The sequence below is a fragment of the Enhydra lutris genome, unplaced genomic scaffold (genome assembly GCF_002288905.1).
Source record: "Enhydra lutris kenyoni isolate GAN:26980312 unplaced genomic scaffold, ASM228890v2 scaffoldscaffold2, whole genome shotgun sequence".
Classification (NCBI taxonomy): domain Eukaryota; kingdom Metazoa; phylum Chordata; class Mammalia; order Carnivora; family Mustelidae; genus Enhydra; species Enhydra lutris.
The window spans coordinates 6,778,736-6,797,223 of record NW_019154086.1 but is presented as its reverse complement, the minus strand read 5'-3'; the positions used below and the strand labels follow the sequence as shown (position 1 = coordinate 6,797,223).

The 18,488-nt window shown below is 39.1% G+C and overlaps 1 protein-coding gene across 5 annotated transcripts in view; it reads left to right on the top strand.

The window, feature by feature from the left end:
- Nucleotides 1-18,488, top strand: part of LOC111147960 (VPS8, CORVET complex subunit) — a 245,202-nt gene that overhangs the window by 142,089 nt on the left and 84,625 nt on the right. For all 5 annotated transcript variants that reach the window (XM_022504289.1, XM_022504266.1, XM_022504272.1 and 2 more), the window contains 2 exons: nucleotides 2,594-2,683; nucleotides 6,064-6,110. In XM_022504289.1, the coding sequence (XP_022359997.1) occupies nucleotides 2,594-2,683; nucleotides 6,064-6,110 (137 nt within the window). The remainder of the gene's footprint in view (nucleotides 1-2,593; nucleotides 2,684-6,063; nucleotides 6,111-18,488) is intronic.

Here is an 18,488-nt window from a genome sequence, read left to right as displayed (position 1 = left end):
TTATGGGGATTCATCTTCCCATGCAGGCTCCCTGATGCAAGAGTCTGTTTTCCCTCTCTGTGCCTCAGGTGTCCATCCCTCCTGTGGACAGTCCCGTTAGTCCATTTAGCTCCCTAGTGTGTCTCTACCTTTCCTACCAGCTTTATTGGGGTCTCTTCTCTATATTTAGCTGTGGAGAGTTTGTTCTGCCAGTCTTTAGGTCATTTTCTGGGTAATTTACACTAATGTAGGTGTGTAGGTGTTATCTAGTTGTATTGGTGGGAAATGGTAAGCTTAGGGTGCTCTTACTCTGCCATCCTCCCTGCCTGTCAACCTTCTGTACTTTTAAATATATTTTATTATTAGCTGGTCAGGTTCTACAAAAAAAAAAGTATTTTATCCTTATGATAGTGACACGGATTGCACTACATCTCTGTTATTTTAAATTTAATTGACATCTTTACAATATTGAGTCTTCCAGTCTATGACCTTGTGGTTATAAGCCTTTATTCAAGAGCTTCTATAAAGGTTTACAACTTTCTCTATAGAGAAAATAGGTCTCTATTCTTCATTAGATTAACTGTTACAATTTTATATTTTTATCGTAACAGTGCTATTGTTAATGTTTTTTAAAAAATTTTTATTTCCAACATAAGTACATTTACTATAAGGATTTTTATGGAAGGCTTCTGTTTCTGGTATATTAACAGTTTTTTCATAAATGAGTTTTTTCACCTTTTCTTTCTTAGTATATAGTTATGGTGAATCTTATTGGTATGAAACGAGCCTTGAATTCTGTGGATAAATGTAACTTGATCCTGATAGTATCCTTTTCAAATATTGTTGGACTTTGTTTTTATTTAGGATGTTTGTATCAATGTTTATGATTAAGACTTATCTATAGTTCTCCTTTTTTGTCCTCTTGAATTTAGGTGTCAAAAATTGTGCTAGTCTCATAAAATGAGTTGAAGTTTTGTTTGGTTTGGTTTGGTTTGGTTTCCCGTTCTCTGTAAGAGGTTAATTAATGTTGGCATTATTTCTTCCTTAAATGGTTGCTAAAACTTACCAGTGAAGCTCTTTGGGCCTGGAGTTTTCTATATGGAATGATTTTTGAGTATTCATTCATTTCCTTAGTGATTAAAAATCAATGCAGGTTTTTCTAATTGTTAAGTCAGTTTATTTTATTTATTTTTTTTTAAAGATTTTATTCATTTATTTGACAGATAGAGATCATAAGTAGGCAGACAGGCAGGCAGAGAGAGAGGAGGAAGCAGGCTCCCTGCTGAGCAGAGAGCCCGATGCGGGGCTTGATCCCAGAACCCTGAGATCATGACCCAAGCCAAAGGCAGAGGCTTAATCCACTGAGCCACCCAGGTGCCCCGTTAAGTCAGTTTATTAAACAATTTTTTTCTAGGAACTTTTATCCATTTTGTCTGAATTTTCAAGTTCTTGATAAAAATTCATAATAATTTCTTTTTAATACCTTCAGATCGGTTTTTCATTTGTGTTGTTCATTTGTTGTGCCTTATCTATTTTGATATGTATTATATAAAAGTAGTCTAAACTGTAATTACTTGTGTCTGCTCACTATTATTAAAAGACATGTACTACACAGAAATATTAGATATATCATGAATGTTGCAGTCACAATAACTTGTCTCATTTTTAATTGAGAATATGCCACATTGATGTGTTGTTGGTCTTTGCATTTTAGCGATTTTTTTTTTTTTTAAAGATTTTATTTATTTATTTGTCAGAGAGAGAGAGAGAGAGGGAGAGAGAGTGAGCACAGGCAGACAGAATGGCAGGCAGAGGCAGAGGGAGAAGCAGGCTCCCTGATGAGCAAGGAGCCCGATGTGGGACTCGATCCCAGGACGCTGGGATCATGACCTGAGCCGAAGGCAGCTGCTTAACCAACTGAGCCACCCAGGCGTCCCATTTTAGCGATTTTAACATACAGTGGGAAGGGTAGAAGAGTAGGCCACAGAAACCAAGTTAGAAGAGAGTTTCAGGAAGATAAGTATCCAGTAATGTCTAAGAAAGTTCAAGGAGAGGGCAGGTTGGAAGTCTTAAATTTAATAGAAATAGATCTTATTAACAGTGGTTAATAAACAGTTGTCAATTTCTTTGTTTCATTTAAGACTTGTAACCTTAAAATGTTTTAAGACACTCCTTGTTTCAAGATCTACCAGGCATCAGGAGTAAAGTTTTCAAATTCTTAGCTGGAAAAATTGCAACTATCCCCCCCCTTTTTTTTTTCTTTGCTTCAGTTATTACTTTAAGCTCAAGGGTGAAATTCACTGACAGGAAATTTGGGAAAGCTCTTGTTCCTTCTGTTTATCCTGTAGATATCAAGGCTTAAATCCAGAGTTTTAGTGCTTTCATTTTCTAAGCATGAATTATCTTTTATATCAAAATCTAATGTTTTACCTGGCATATTTCTAATTTTGTTCACTTGCAATGTGCCTTTAAATTGGGACCTTATATTGAGGTCTTCTGAAGTGTAGTGTAGAAGCTCATGAAAATACTAAAGTAGGTAATTATGCTTCACATCTATGGAAATTCTATTTAAACTTAACATAAAAGATCGTTTTATCTTTTCCTTTCACTTTAGGAACTTGTATCCCTGAGGCCTTGTAAAGCTGCAGAGCTGGTTGCTATTCACTTTTCTGAACAGATTGAAACAGTCATTAAAAAACTTCAGGTAAATATTGCAAAAATACATTGGGAAGAAGCATCTAGTGGAGAGACAATTATTGCGTATTCACTTAAGAACTTTGTAGTGATTTCCTCAACAGATAGTTGCCGTTTAAGCATTTTCTACACATGGTATGTGTGTGTATATATTTGGGAGCAGTTGTGTGATGATCTCTGCGTCTGGAAAGAGTTCATCTTTATGCATAATAAATAGTAACATCACCAAAACATTTTTAGAACTATGCCCTGTACTTAATCTAGAATTAGTAATCCATAGAAGATTCCATCCCCCCCTTTGTTTTTTTGTTTTCTGCTATAGAAACTACAGCTCTATTCTCTTTGAGGTTGATGTTATTTATTATTTATTCAGACTTTTGTCATCCTCAAATTGGGTTAATACTATTTAGAATTTTTCTTGGAAAATCTTAACTAGAATACAGTTATATTAATGTTGAATATTGAGATGCTCAATTTGAAGTGTGATTTAGTGAACGTAGTATTCCACTTGTCACTATCATTGTGGTGCTGGTAGTGTGTTTTGCTCACTGTTGTTGGGGCCACAAGTTGTAGGAGTAGGGAACAGGACAATGACAACAACATAAAGCATGACCAAGAGTCCTCAAGTGCCCATAATTGTAGGAGGGGATAACTATGCAAGAGGAAAGCCAAGGCAGTGAGTGGAGGGCACCTGGCATGAGAGACAAAGATATGGAATCTATTAATTTAAACGCTTACTGTGGCCTCACCATGTACGACAGGATGGTAGGCTGTGGTTTGCAAATAAGAGTGCAGCTTTTTCTTTAATTTTCCCTATGGAAGAAAGAAGCACTTACATAACATGCAAGGTTATAAGTGCCACACCAGACACGTGGAGAAAGTGTTGTAGAAGCAAGAGGAGAGAGAGACTGTCTGAGGCTGGCGAGAGCTCCCAGACATGCCTGGGCTGGGTCCTGAGTGATAGGCATCAGTTTTCCAGTCAGAGAATTGAGAATAGCTTTCTAAATAGAGGATTCTGGGTATGTAAAGACTTGAAGGCATGAGACAACATGCATATCCAGAAAATGGCCAGGTCTGTGAAGCCTGACATGCGGGGGCAGTGGTGGGGTGAGCATTCAGGTGAGCCAGAAAAGGTCTGAATGAGGGAGGAGTTAAAGGTATAGGGCCTAGAAACTAGAGTTTGCACTCTGATACTGAACTGTCTTATGTGTAGTGCTAAGAAATTATACCATATCTTCTAGATAAGCTAGAGAATTATTAAAGTTTTCCAGCAAAAGAACATTATCAGATTCATTTTATATAGAAAATTAGTTTTATCATGTAGGGAGTGGACCTGCAAAGAAAGCATATGGAGAACAGAGACCACCTAGGCCAGTCAGAAGGTGAAGGGTCTTGGCAGAAGATGGTGAGGATGGGGATTAAGTGGCAGTGATATGGACGGGTTCACGATGTGTTTGTGAAGTAAAACATATAGGGCTTCGAACGAAGTTGTAGGTGATGGGAGAGGTTAAAAGTGACTCCCAGACATCAGGCTTGGCTGTCCAGCCTGATGAGGTCCTTTAACTCAAGATAAAGACACATCTATGGATTCAAATATTACGTCCCTGCTGTGAACCAGAAACACTATTACGTGCCAAGGATATAAAAAACATATACATGTATCCCTGTGCTCCAGGAAGAAGACGGATAAGCCAAAAGACAGTTGCAGAATAATTGGACTTGAATGAAGATAGAGCATTGCTCAGGATACTGAGGAAGTATGTGGAGAGTCAACCAGTCCATTCTAATGATGAGGGCAGGGGGCATTTCTGCTAAAACTACTCTCAGTCCACAGAGCCTCTCCCCTCTTTAAAAAAAGTCAGCAGTTTCTGATGAATCTCTTCATCTTTAGTGCTGTTACTGTCATTTAAAATGTAAGCCTACCCAGTGCAGCATTTTCTATTTTCCTTAGTCTCTCAAGATCCTTAGAGACAGAGAAGACAAGTAAATGAATATAATGTCACTCATCAGACAAATATAAAAAAGCTGAAGTATCATGGATTTTTTTTTTTAAACTAGCTTTTTGTGGAGTGGTTGTAGAGTCATACACATTTCTTTTAAGGAAATGAAGTGTTTATTTATTGCAGAGATTTACTGAATATGAGAGAATCCCACACAAATTTTATAACATACCTTTCTTGGTGGCAAGAAATATGCTTCTGACCAGTCGTTCTGAGAATTCTTAAAATGAAAACAAAAGCCAGAATATTAAGTTATAACCAGAAGGAAGATCATATTAAATAAAACAAAATGATAGACCAGGGAAAATATAGAAAATCAAAGACTGATAAATATATTCAAAATGTCACCTTCTAAATTACATTAATCCTTTCCAGTTTTGAGTTCCATGCTTTGTACAGGTAAAGTTTGAATGTATCCAAAAATAAAGAAGAAAACCTAAGCAATAAATTTTGCTTAGCTTTCTTAAGAACTTAAAAACATTATTTATATTCATGGAGTATTTTAAGGTGTATCTCATTTAATTCTCACCTCTACCCTGTGCAGAAGGCAGAGAAGATATTGCTGTTCTCTTTTTCACATAAGTGAACTGAATTGCTAAGAGAGGCAGTGGTTTATACCAAGTCACAGAGCAAATAAGTGGAAGAAACAGAACCCAGATTTTATGGCATATTACCTGCTAACATGTTGCAGTGTGTTGTCTCTCCTGTAGTTGATTACACTGGGGAGTTAATGAACTTTTTTGGTGCTGCTTGCTGTTTGGGCTTCAAACTCCCCCCCTACTTAGATGATCTCCCAATAGGCCAGAAGAGGACCAGGTGAGGCAGCGTGAAGCCCTCTGTGTAGCCAGAACACATTGTCATCACAACAGTTAAGAGCACCTGCCGTTCCCAGGGTCCTTGTGCTGAGAACCACTAAGGGGTGTATTTTAGTAGAGGGCCATCGAGGGAGGGGCAGTTAACAATGCACTTATTTCTTGTGCACTCAAAATAGGATGTGTGACAGTGATGTGAATTACTGGGAGGAAATGACCTCCAAATGACTCTTTAGAATTTCTTAGATCTGTACAGAAGACTTAATGGAAATTTGTGCGCTTTAAAGGGGTTTTCTAGGGGCGCCTGTGTGGCTCAGTGGGTTAAAGCCTCTGCCTTCAGCTCAAGTCATGATCCCAGGGTCCTGGGGTCGAGTCCTGCGTCAGGCTTTCTGCTCAATGGGGAGCCTGCTTCTCCCTCTCTCTCTGCCTGCCTCTCTGCCTACTTGTGATCTCTGTCTGTCAAATAAATAAATAAATCTTTAAAAAGAAATAAAATAAAGAGGTTTTCTAGTTTGGCATAGTGTGAAGAATTTGTTTTTTTAATGTTTATTTGTATTTTTTATTGTTTTTCTATTCAGAACCAGGTTTTGCTTTTCAAATTTCTGAGGAGTCTTCTTGACCCAAGGTATGTTAATAAATTTAAGTTTCTCATTATACACAGATGAAAAAATCAAAGGAAATAAATTGAGGTTAAGACTACTGGTCCAGGGCGCCTGGGTGGCTCAGTGGGTTAAGCCTCTGCCATCGGCTCGGGTCATGATCTCAGGGTCCTGGGATCAAGCCCTGCATTGGGCTCTCTGCTCAGTGGGGAGCCTGCTTCCCCCCACTTCTCTCTGCCTGCCTCTCTGCCTACTTGTGCTCTCTCTCTGTCACATTAAAAAATATATATATTTAAAAAAAAAAAAAAAAAAGCACTGGCCCATTGTGGGGCGCCTGGGTGGCTCAGTAGGTTTAGTGTCCAACTCTTGATTTTCGGCTCAGGTCATGATCTCAGGGTCATGGAGCTTGCTTAAGATTCTCTCTCTGCCCTTCCACTCTCCAAAAAGAGAAAAAAGAAACTGGCCCACTATATCCAAATAGTATAATCACCTTTTGATTTTTAGTGTTAGTTTGAGTAATAGTTTCATAGATTATAGTAGTTTCATAGATTATAGTAAAATATATGATGAAAGTAGATTATACTGTGAGGGAATGCTTTTCTTTGCATTTGAACATGAGCATACATGTTGAGTTGTTATCATTATAAAAAACAATAGTGAATCTGTGCCATGAAGATGTGTTTTAGGAAGAATCTGATGACTATCTAGCTTCCCCTTTCTATCCTAACTTCACTCCTTCCTGTTCCTTATTCCACGCTGTGGATTGATAGCTTTACTTTCAAAGTAAACAGCTAGTTCCCAGCTCACCCCTCAATTGATTCCCTCTTATATCCTCGTTTGAGGTGTTAGTTTAAAATAACTTCTTGTGGTGGTGTGAGAAGAGAAGTTTAAATTTTTTTTTTTTTTAAGTGCTACTGTGGTACTCATCAAATAAAACTAACCCAGGGAGATGATGAGATTAGTAATGGATTTGTAAGCAAAGCAGCTCTGTGTGTAAGATCTTAACATTTTGCTGTGACTAAGTGGACTATTTGGGAGTTGAGTGGAATAATATTTAACATCCTCTAACACAGTCACTCTGTCTTAACTGGAAGTATGTGTCAGAATCACCTTAGAAACTTGTAAAAATACTGACATCTGGGCCCAAACCCACAGAATCATTGTGGGCTGGAATATTTTTGATGTACACTCCCAGAGTTAAGCACCAGTGGCAGTGACAGAGCTTTCGCGTCAGACATCCAAACTTTCATGTTGTGTTAGAACATACACCAGCCATTGAAAACATTTAGTTACTTTAGTGATAATCTCAGTTTGGGTTATTCTGGTATTCGGTGCTATTTTTATATACCAAAATGCCAGTAGTTTTGTTGATTGTAATAATTTTTGAAATTTCCCTCATTTGAATCTAGAGCAGACTGGGCTGCATTGAAGTCAGTCATCCACATGTGCATTTGCAGATGTTTAGAAAGGCAGTCTGACTATATTCTCTGCACCCCTGTTCAAGACGTGTTCATGATGAAGTCTTAGAATATAAATAAGGTTCGGTGGGGTGAGGTCTGGAGCCGATGACCAAGAAAGAATTCTTGAGACATCTTTGGTACAAAATGGTGGTTTATTAAAGCATGGGGACAGGACCCGTGGGCAGAAAGAGCTGCTATCGCGGGGCTGTGAGGAGTGGTCCATTATATGCTTGCAATTTGGGTAGGAGGTTAGGGATGGTGTAAGTCTCTGAGGAATTTTGGAAGCAAGGTTTCCAGGACCTTGAGGGGCTAGGTATTGTTGGAAAAAAGGTTATTTATTACCAGTAATAAAACCTTTGTGTGAGACCCTTTAACTGTATATCAGTGGGCCATGTGCTTAGGAATGATTGTCAACACTATCTTGGAGGGTCTAGAGATAAAGGAAGTTTCCAAAGGAATTGTTGTTTTTTTTTAAAGATTTTATTTATTTATTTGACAGAGATCACAAGTTGGCAGAGAGGCAGGCAGAGAGAGAGGAGGAAGCAGGCTCCCCGCTGAGCAGAGAGCCCGATGTGGGGCTCGATCCCAGGACCCTGAGATCATGACCTGAGCCGAAGGCAGAGGATTTAACCCACTGAGCCACGCAGGCGCCCCTCCAAAGGAATTGTTAAAGTAAACTTACAGGATCCTGGTTGGGGGTAGGAGGTCAGTCAGGCTATGATTGCCCTTTGCCCTTTTCCCTTAGCAAAGTGTTAAGGTGGAGGCGGTTGAGTCCCTAGAGGAATGTCACTCTGCCTGTTTTAAGGGCTTGTCAGTGGGTAAGGAAATTTAGTAAATTTTCTCCTGCCTCTGTTTCCCACATCATTCAAATTACCAGTGATTTAGTTCCCTGTTCTCAGAATATCAAACGAGGCTAGATACCTTTACTTTTATTTCTGTTCATCATTTGGCTCTCCCTCAGAGCCATTCTGGGCCAACATCTACTTCTATAATGAACTTCTATAATGAACGGGTAGAAACATCTTAGATCAGTTGGGGGCTGGTGGGGAAAAGATGGGGCGAGATGGGGACAGAGATGTGAAGGAAGGGTGGAGGTTCTAGGCAGGCAGAGGAAGGAGCCAACTCCAGCTCCAGCCCTTTCTTCAGATCCTGTGCACCTCTTTTCCCATGGCACAGTTCCTTCTGTTCCTCTCTTGTGCCATGTCCATTCTCCTAGTGATGTGGAAATGTTGGGGTTCGGAGCCTCAAGAATTCATTCTTAGGACTTCTTCGGCGCAAAAATGTGTTTTTATAGTATGGGACAGGACCCGGAAGAGAAAGGGCTACCCTGAGATTGTGAGGAGCAGCTGATTGTACACTATGGAGTTGGGGGAAGTTTCCAAAAGGATTTTCATATGCTAAAGAAGACTCTTGGGACACTGGCAGCCTAGCTATTGTCAAGCTAAGGTTGTTTTTCCCTCTAGCAAGACATTAACCTTAAGATTGGGAGTTCCTGGAAGAATGTTGTGTTCTGCCCACCTCAAGTATCTGTCAGTGGGCTGCAGTTATAAGGAAGTTTAATTTCTTCTACATTTCCTTTTGCCTTTGTTCCCCCCTCACTAGGACCTGGCACCTCTTCCCTTAGAATCATTTATTTGATCAGGTCCTTTTTCCCCAACTGTCCTACGTGGAGAGACTCAAGCTCGAAGGACAGAGGAAGTTCAGCTTTGTGTTTGGTCTTTTCTCTCATGTAATAAAATATAGAAGGTAATATCGACCAAATCTTACTTTTTATAAATAAAAAAATACCAATATTAGGTTATATAAATATCAATAAAATTAATACTTGGAATGACTGATTTTCCACCACATTTTAGCTTTTCAAAATAAATATGCTTTTTGAATAATCTGAAAAAGGCATTAGAGTCTTGTCAGGTTCCGGGAAACAAGAGAGTATGGAAAAGATACTAAGAGGAAAAAGAACGCAGGAATACATAGACTGGAAATTGCCTGCCTGGCGGTTTTCACCAGCAGATAGTGGAGGCTGTTCTTGCCTTTGATTCTTCCCTTTCTGTCCTTAAGCAATAGATAGATATATTTTTTAAACAACTGTGTTCTCTCCCCACCACTCAAGAAGCTCTTTTAGCAGCATTTTGGCAAGATAAGAAAATTAAAGAGAAGAGTCATTTTCAGATAGAGACTGTTTGTATATGTATGTCGTGTCAGAATATTGCCTTTTTTTCTTTTTTTTTTTTTTTTACTTTTGCCCACAAAACCCGAGTTGATAGGGTCCTGTGTGTGTGTGTCTTCAATTTAACATTTACAAATACTCGTTGAGTTATTTTATTTTGCCCTTTATTTTTAAAAATAAAAAAATAAATAAAAATTTAAAAAGCCTTTTATTTTGTCTATAGCATTTTTAAAGGGACACATCATCTATCTGAGTTCTTACGTATATTTTTCTGTTGTCTTTATTCAATTTCTCTATGTTATCTTTACTAAGTATATGATGTCCTCAGTAGAATTAATTGACCTACAGAGATATTGGTGGCATCTGTACATAGAAAGATTAGATAGTTTTTGGTGGGGGAGTTAATCCTACAGAAGCAAATTACTTGCCTGAATTGAGGCCAACAGCTTGGGAGAGAACGGATTTGCATTCTCTTCCAGTTCCCTTCTTTGGGACAGCTGCTCCACAAAGCTCACCCCACCCCCCTCCCTGTGTGCTCTCCTGCCAGGCCAAACATTCTCCTGGGAGTTCTCCTGATGTATTTACATCCAGATGTAGGCTTTTTGTGCAGTGGGGATGCTTGAAGGATAATACAAAAGGACATTGATGACTTTTGTGGGGCTATGAGCTGCATAAGGAATAAAGAGAATGTGCGAGTATATTTATATTCACAGTATTTTCTTCAGTACACTTCTCTTGGTAATGTCGATTTAGCTTTTGTCAACCATGTCCTGGAGGCCTCTGAAATATGTGGTATGGTTTTCTTGTAGGAGAAAAAAAAAACCACATAGAAGTCACATTGTATTTCTAATCTTTAATCAAAATAAAGTAAAAATTGAGCATTACTAAGAAAATGAGTAACATAGATTATGGAAAAGATTATATATTGGATTTAAGTTGAACCTGTGTTTCTGTGGGTAATTTTGAAAGGATATTTTAACATATTAACATTCATTGTTGAAATAACATATTTCAAAATTAAAATAAAAAATTAGAACGTTATAGGGGCACCTGGATGGCTCAGCAGATTAAGCATCCAACTCTTGATTTCAGCTCATATGAGATGGAGCCACTGCATGGGGAGCCCCTGCTCAGCAGGGAGTCTGCTTGAGGTTCTTGCCCACCCCCCACGCAGCATGCGGACAAGCACACACTCTCTCTAAAATAAATAAATCTTTAAAAAAATTAGAATATTATGTTCATGAACTTTGACATAGGAAAATTCATTTCTACTTGAGTGACTTCTTATCAGCTTGTCCAGGTTTACCACCAGGTATCATATTGTTAGGACAAATTTTGTTCTATACTTCAGAGGTTCTTCTGGTTGGACTAAGAATCAAATTGACGTGAATCAGATTAATAGGAGAAAAATTTTATTTCAATATGTATGAAAACTACACATACATGAGAGTATCAAAGACAGGTAAAATGAAGTATATATTGCCAGTATGGGCTAAGGAATGGGATATAAGGACCTGGGGCTTCCGAGGGGAGGGGGGCAATTCACAGGGCAAGAATAAGAGCAAATGTTTAGTATTTAGGTGTTTGCCCTGCCATACGGATGGGTCACTCAGATAAAATTTATCTCTGATAATATCTCTTACTCTGGGAAAGGCTCCCAATTGATATTCTTTTAGGTAGATAATGGAGGGGCAGAATTTCTCTTTAGCTCACAGGGCCTAGATTGCCTTTAGCTCAAAATAGTCCATATGCCAAAGAAACCCATTTTGAGGAGACTTATTCTGAACCCTTCAGTGTCTTTGGTTAGTACTTTGCCAGCAGCTCAGGTTCAGTCTTTTAAATCATAACATATCATTTCCTAATCTCCAGGCCTTGCAGGTGGATGGATGGATTATAGTGAGCAAGCAAGAAAGAAAAGAGTGTACATGTGTTTATTTTTTATTCCTTTATTCAAGACTTCTTTATAATGAAATTGCTGTCTGCTCAGTACTGTGCTAGAAGTTGAAATGGCTCAAAATTGTACTTACTTTTTCTCAATCCAAACCTGCTGCTTTTTTTATTATCTCTCCTAGCAAATGGCATTATCTGCCCATTTATTTCATTTAACAATTTACTGAGTAACTACAGCATGCTAAGCACTCTGACAGGCATGGAAGATGAAATAGTGAATAAGATGGGGCCCTGCCTTAAGGGAATTTACACTCTAATGGAGGAAATAGATAAGTTAGCAGGCAATTACCTTTAAGTCTTTTAAATAAAATTCTGAGAGTGATGATGGATTCTTCACTTTGCTTTACCCATTCCACTCCACCTTCTCGGCCACACCACACAGAACCAGTCATGACGTCAGCCTCTTGGGGGCCTCCTGTCTGTATGGGCTTCTCTGTTCTCTCCCCCACTGCCCTAGTTTAGCCACACAGTATCTCTCTCCTGATCCCTCCTGCTGGCCTCCTAACCACCTTCTTGATTCTCCTTCCATTTTTAAACAGGCATAGTTCTCCTTCTCAAAGTTCTTTCCCTTCCCTTATCCGAGGCAAAATACAAACTCCTCATGGCCCTATTTGATGTGATTCAGGCATATCTGTCCAGATTCATTTTCTTCCTTGTTCCCATTTCTCTTTGCCCCCGTATTCCTCGGCAGTACTGGCCTGTTTATTCAGAGGAGGCACTACATGTTGTCATTCCTCTCTTTGCCTGTGTGTTTCTCCATTAGACCACTTTGTTTTCTAAAGAGCAATTTAATATATGTATTGTGTATATATATATATATATGTGTGTGTGTGTATATATATATGTATTGTGTATATATATATGTGTATATATATATATATATTTAATTTATATATGTTATTAAGAGCTCTCAAGTTACACATGTGCTTTGATCCAGTGATTCAGTTTTGGAAAATATTTTTTAAGGAAATAGTGTGAAAGAAAAAGTAGTTAATATTAAATTACCCATATTAGCATTTACATAGTGAAAAGCTATTTTAAAAAGAAGATGGGGGAGTAAAAGCCTTATATGAAAGATCCACAGCTAATATCATCCTCAGTGGGAAAAAACAGAGAGCTTTTCCCCTATGGTCAGGAACATGGCAGGGATGTTCGCTCTTTCCACTGTTTTTCAACATAGTACTGTAAGTCTTAGCCTCCATAATCAGACAACAAAAAGAAATAAAAGGCATGCAAGTCAACAAGGAAGAAGTCAAACTTTCACTCTTCTCAGAAGAGGACATGATATTCTATGTAGAAAGCCTGAAAGACTCCACCAAAAGATGTGCTAGAACTGATACATGAATTCAACAAAGTTGCAAGATATAAAATCAACAGAAATCTCTTGACCTCTGTATATCAATAATGAAGCAGCAGAAGGAAAAATCAAGGAATCGATCCCATTTACAGTTGTACCAAAACCCATAAGATATCTAGGAGTAAATCTAACCGAAGAGGTAATAGCCAAATTATGGAATGAGCCCAAATGTCCATTGGCTGATGAATGGCTAAAGATGTGGTGTATAGATATACTATGGAATATTACTCAGCCATCAAAAAGAATGAAATATTGCCATTTGCAATGACATGGATGGAACTAGAGTGAAAATTATGCTGAGTGAAATAAGTCAGTCAAAGAAAAACAAGTTTTAAGGCTCTGTGTGGCTTTTATAATCCTACCCTTTCTTTTCTATTTATGTTACTATTTTTTATTCATTGCTTTTATTCCCCTTGCTTTTTCTTTTTTTGGTCTTGGTATTCTACCTTTTCTCCCTTTGGTTTTAATTTTTTTTTTTAATTTATTTATTTGACAGACAGAGATCACAATCAGGCAGAGAGAGAGGAAGGGAAGTAGGCTCCCCGCCAAGCAGAGAGCCCAACGCGGGGCTCGATCCCAGGACCCTGAGATCATGACCCGAGCTGAAGGCAGAGGCCCCTAACCCACTGAGCCACCCAGGCGCCCCTCTCCCTTTGGTTTTAATTGAGCATTTTATATGATTCCACTTTTTCTCTTCTCTTAGTATATCAGTTGTGTATTTTTTCTTTTTTAGTGGTTTTCCTTTAATTTGCAATACACATATATAACTAATCCAAGTCCAATATCAACACCATAGTTCCCAGGCATAGGATCAGTGCCTTATGTCAGAGGATTCCTAATTCCTCCCTCTTGTCCCTTATAACATTGCTGTCATTCATTTCACTTATCCTTAAGTTATAATCACCGACTACATTGTTAATATTACTGTTTTGGGCAGACTGTTTTCTGTTAGGTTAGTTAAGAATAAGAAAAATAAAACATTTCATTTTGCCTTCATTTATTCCTTCCCTAATGCTCTTTCTTTACATAGATCCAAATTTATGACCTATCTCATTTTTCTTCCTTTTGAGGAACTTCTAACATTTCTTGAAAGGCAGGTCTACTGATGACATATTCTCACAATTTTTGTCTGTCTCAGAAAGTATTTTCTCTTTCACTTTTGAGAGTGAATTCTGCTGGATACAGAATTCTAGGTTGATGGGTTTTTTTCTTTCAACACTTTAAATACTTCCCTTTCCTCTCTTCTTGCTTGCATGGTTTATGAGAGAAGTTTGGTATAATTTTATCCTTGGTCCTCTATACGTAAGGTGTTTTCCTTCCCTCTAACTTCTTTTAAGATTTTCTCTTTGTCTTTGATTTTCTGCAGTTTGAATATGATATGCCCAGTTATTGATTTTTGCTATTTGTCCTAGTTGGTATTCTCTAAGCTTCATGAGGGGTAGTTTGGTATCTGTTATTAATTTGGGGAGAAATTCTCAGTCATTATTGTTGCAAATATTTCTTCTGTCCCATATTCTCTTTTTCTTAGGTGTAACTTTTATACTTGTCCCACAGTTCTTGGATATTCTATTCTGAGCCCCCCTACCCACAGTTTTGTTTTATCCTTTGTATTTCAGCTTGGAAATTTCTTCGACATGTTACTGACATACCTTGCTCAGCTGTGTCTAGGCTGTTGGTGAAGCCATCAAAGGAATTCATTTTATTCAGTGTTTTTAATTTCTAATATTTTCTTCTGATTCTTTCTTAGAGTTTCCATTTCTCTACTTACTTTACCCATGTGTTCTTACGTGTTGCTTTTTCCTTTACAGCCCTCAGCATATTAATCATAGTTGTTCTAAATCCCATCTGATAAATCCAGTTTGGTTTGGTTTGATGTTTGCTGAATCTCTTCAGACTGTATCCTTTCTTTGTTTCTTAGGATGTTCTTGTAACTTTTTCTTGAAAGCTCGAAATGAGGTACTGCATGAAAGGAACTGAGACAAATAGGCCTTTGGTATGACTTTTTAATGTTTATCTGGCTCGGAATGAGGCTACACTTACCGCTTACTATAGCCGTAGTTGTCTGAGGGTGAAAATTCCTTGGGTGTCCTCGTTTTTGTTTCCCTGGTTGTCTTTGGCTTTCCCTAGAGACTATTCCTAAAGTCCGAGCTGTGTGTTCTTTCAGTTATATTTCCCTATTATATAGGCATGCCCTGTTGATGTGGTAGTGAGGTATGGTGAAGGGGAGGTATTCCATAGTCCTGTGATTCGTGTTCACTCTTTTGGTGAGTTGTGTCTCTGGGTAGTGACCCTCCCAAGTACTTCTCAGTAGTCCCTCTTCCCTTTAAGTGAGACAGAAAGGCTAGAAAGAGCTGGACTTGGGTTATTTCTCTTCCCTCAGCTGTTTAGGCTTAAGTGAGATAGTTTTCCTTTAGGGCAGTTGTATTCGCTTGTTAGGGCTCCCTTAACAAAGCACACGACTGTGTGACTTAAACAGCAGAAATTTATTGTCTCCGTTTTGGAGGCTAGAAATCCAGGAACAAGTAGTGGCAGGGTTGTGTCCTTTGAGGGCTGTGAGAAGGAGCCTGTTCCATGTTTCTCCTCTAGCTTCTGGTGATTTACTGGCAATCTTTGTCATTCCTGAGCTTGCAGAAGCCATCACCCTGATTTTAGCCTTTATTTTCACATGCATTCTCCTTGTACGTACATCTGTGTCATAATTTCCCCTTCTTTTAAGAACACAAGTCATACTGGATTATGAGTCTGCCCTCCTCCAGCATAACCTCATTCTAATATAACTAATAATATTGACAAAGTGGCTATTTCCAAATAAAGTCACATTGTGAGGTACTGGGAGTTAGGACTTCAACCTGTGAATTTGTAGGGGGCCTAAGTCCACAACAGTAGGCCTTGTTAAGAACAAAATGCTCTGGATCTATTTTTAAATGGCTACTTTTCTTCTCCACTGGAAGCCTGACTAGATTTTTCTCTAGTGTTCACCGTGAGAACCTGGTGGCTCCTCAGATAAAATTCAAGACAGTGTGGGAACTCCCCCGCAACCACCGAAGACTTGGCTCCCTAGAATTTAACTCTTAAATTTGTCCACAGTGGGTGCGCCTGGGTGGCTCAGTGGGTTAAGCCTCTACCTTCGGCTCAGGTCGTGATCTCAGGGTCCTGGGATCGAGCCCCGCATCAGGCTCTCTGCTCAGCAGGGAGCCTGCTTCCCCCTCTCTCTCTGCCTGACTCTTTGCCTACTTGTGATCTTTCTCTCTGTCAAATAAATGGGTGAAATCTTTAAAAATTAAAAAAAAAAATTTGTCCACAGTGAATCTCTGGCATTTTGTCGTTTCTAGTTGAGGTTTTCCTACTCTAGTACTGGCTCCAGCAGCGGTGGTCTCTGCTCCTGGCCTCTACTCCAGTGGGCGCTGGTTATTTATAGCCACCTGCCCGTTGCTCTCTAATTCAGGGGTGGCAATTTGCCCCAGGACCTCAGCTCTCAGGCAGATCGAAGAAGAGGTGTTGATTTTCGGTTTGTTCAGCACTTTTCCTGTGAGGATGGAAGTGTTAACTTCCAAGCTCTTTCCATGCCAGACCAGAAACAAAATGCCTTTGTTCTCTATATGTTCAGCATTATATGTGGATATCACATTAGATTTATAGTAGGCTGACCCAGGATCAGTTCAAAAATGGTTTCTGAAAACCATATAAAGAATGTCCCTGTGGCAGGGTCACAGAACTGCATCTCTTTTGTCTCCAATTGTGTCTGTCACTTTGGGGAGAGAATGGCATCTCGAGTGTCATCCAGACCTGAAAATGCCCCAGTTTGGGTATTATGCTGAGGTGACAGGGCCTGCCCCTTTCCAGTCTTTCTTTGATTTAGGCCGCATTGAAACAATTCTTGCTAGTGGGATTACTGGTGGATTTTAGTGTGAAGGAGAGCTCGGCAGGGCAAGAAAATACACATTGCAGATAATCTCAGCATTCGGTTCTGACTACCACCACAAATAGTGGTATTTTGGAAGAATTGTTTGAGCTAACCCTCTGAGTTTTTAATCAAAGTCTGTACAGCATTGGAACGATCCAGGCACTCTTTATACATGATAAGGTTATGGAGCGAAATTAATTTTCTAGGAAAATCATTAGGCTCTTATTTCTGTTAGCTTATAAAAGCCATTTTTCCTGCTAATGCAGGAGAACATTCAAAACAGTGCCTTCTTTTTTGTGAGTATCAGAGATAACAAGAATTCTATTAAGATTGGGGGAGGACATTTTGACACTTGAGTAGCAGTCAGACTAGGGTAATGGAAAGTAAACAAGTCCCCTGCAGATCTAGCTTACATCTGCTCTTACGTCGATTGGATGTGGCAGAATATTTGCTGTTAGACACAATGGTGCACTTGTCTTTTTTGCTCTGTGCCTCCTACGAGCTGATAAGGGAGTGTGGCTGCTCTGTGTGAGGACTATTGGCCGCTCTGCACGAGGTAGAGGGCCGTCCTGGAGATATGAGCTACTACATTCTTTCTTGCCACAGGACAGGTTTCCATCTAAGCCTCTCCTATCCAGTTCGCGGGACATTACTCTTGGTACAATTCCATATATATTTTGTAGGTACTGTCTTTGCTACCTTTAATGATCCCACTTAACAGTGTTTACCAGGCAGATGGGCACATTCATTAATGTTTTGTTCGAATGACATGGGATTACATTGTGGCTTTTTTTTTTTTTTTTGGATTGGAGTTGGGGGGGGGTGGGCTCAAAAGGAGAGGGAGAGAGAGAATCCTAGGCAGTGTCCACGCTCGGCTTAGAGCCCAACGCAGGACTCATTCCCACAACCCTGATATCGTTACCTGAGCCGAAATCAAGAGTTGGATGCTTAACCAGCTGAACCACCCAGATGCCCCTCCATTGTGGCATTTTTAACTTGGAATGTATATGGAAAGCTGGAAGTTCAGCCTAACAACCTTGTAAAACAACTTGATGAGAACGAAGACCTCAGGGAGAATAATTATTTTTACTCTTGTGTGTTTTGAGTGATGCATTTGAGTTCTCAGTCTAAAAGGTACCACGTAGTCATCAATATGCTACCACCCAGATTTATGGGGATGAGCAGGGAATTCAAGCAGACAGGATTTAGGCTAAGCTGAGGTAGCCCTAAATTGTCAAAATAAGTTACAGGAGACTGTGAAATTCTCTTCCTCAGAAATCTCTAGTAGTCTAGACTGGCCTATTTTTGTGCAATATTTAGAGTAAAGGAGAGAGACTGGGCTAGACTTTCCTCATCCCCATGCAACATTTATTTTCTTTGTCAAATTTTTTAAAGAAAACTTGAATTTGAGTCATTTTAATGATGTAATTTATTTAAAACTGAAACATAGTTTATCCTTCCCCAGAAATAGCGAAATGTACTACAAGATCATAATTTTAAATTATTTTCACAACCCAAGTAAGGATGGATGTTTTCCCCAATGTAAATTTTGGTGCATGGTTG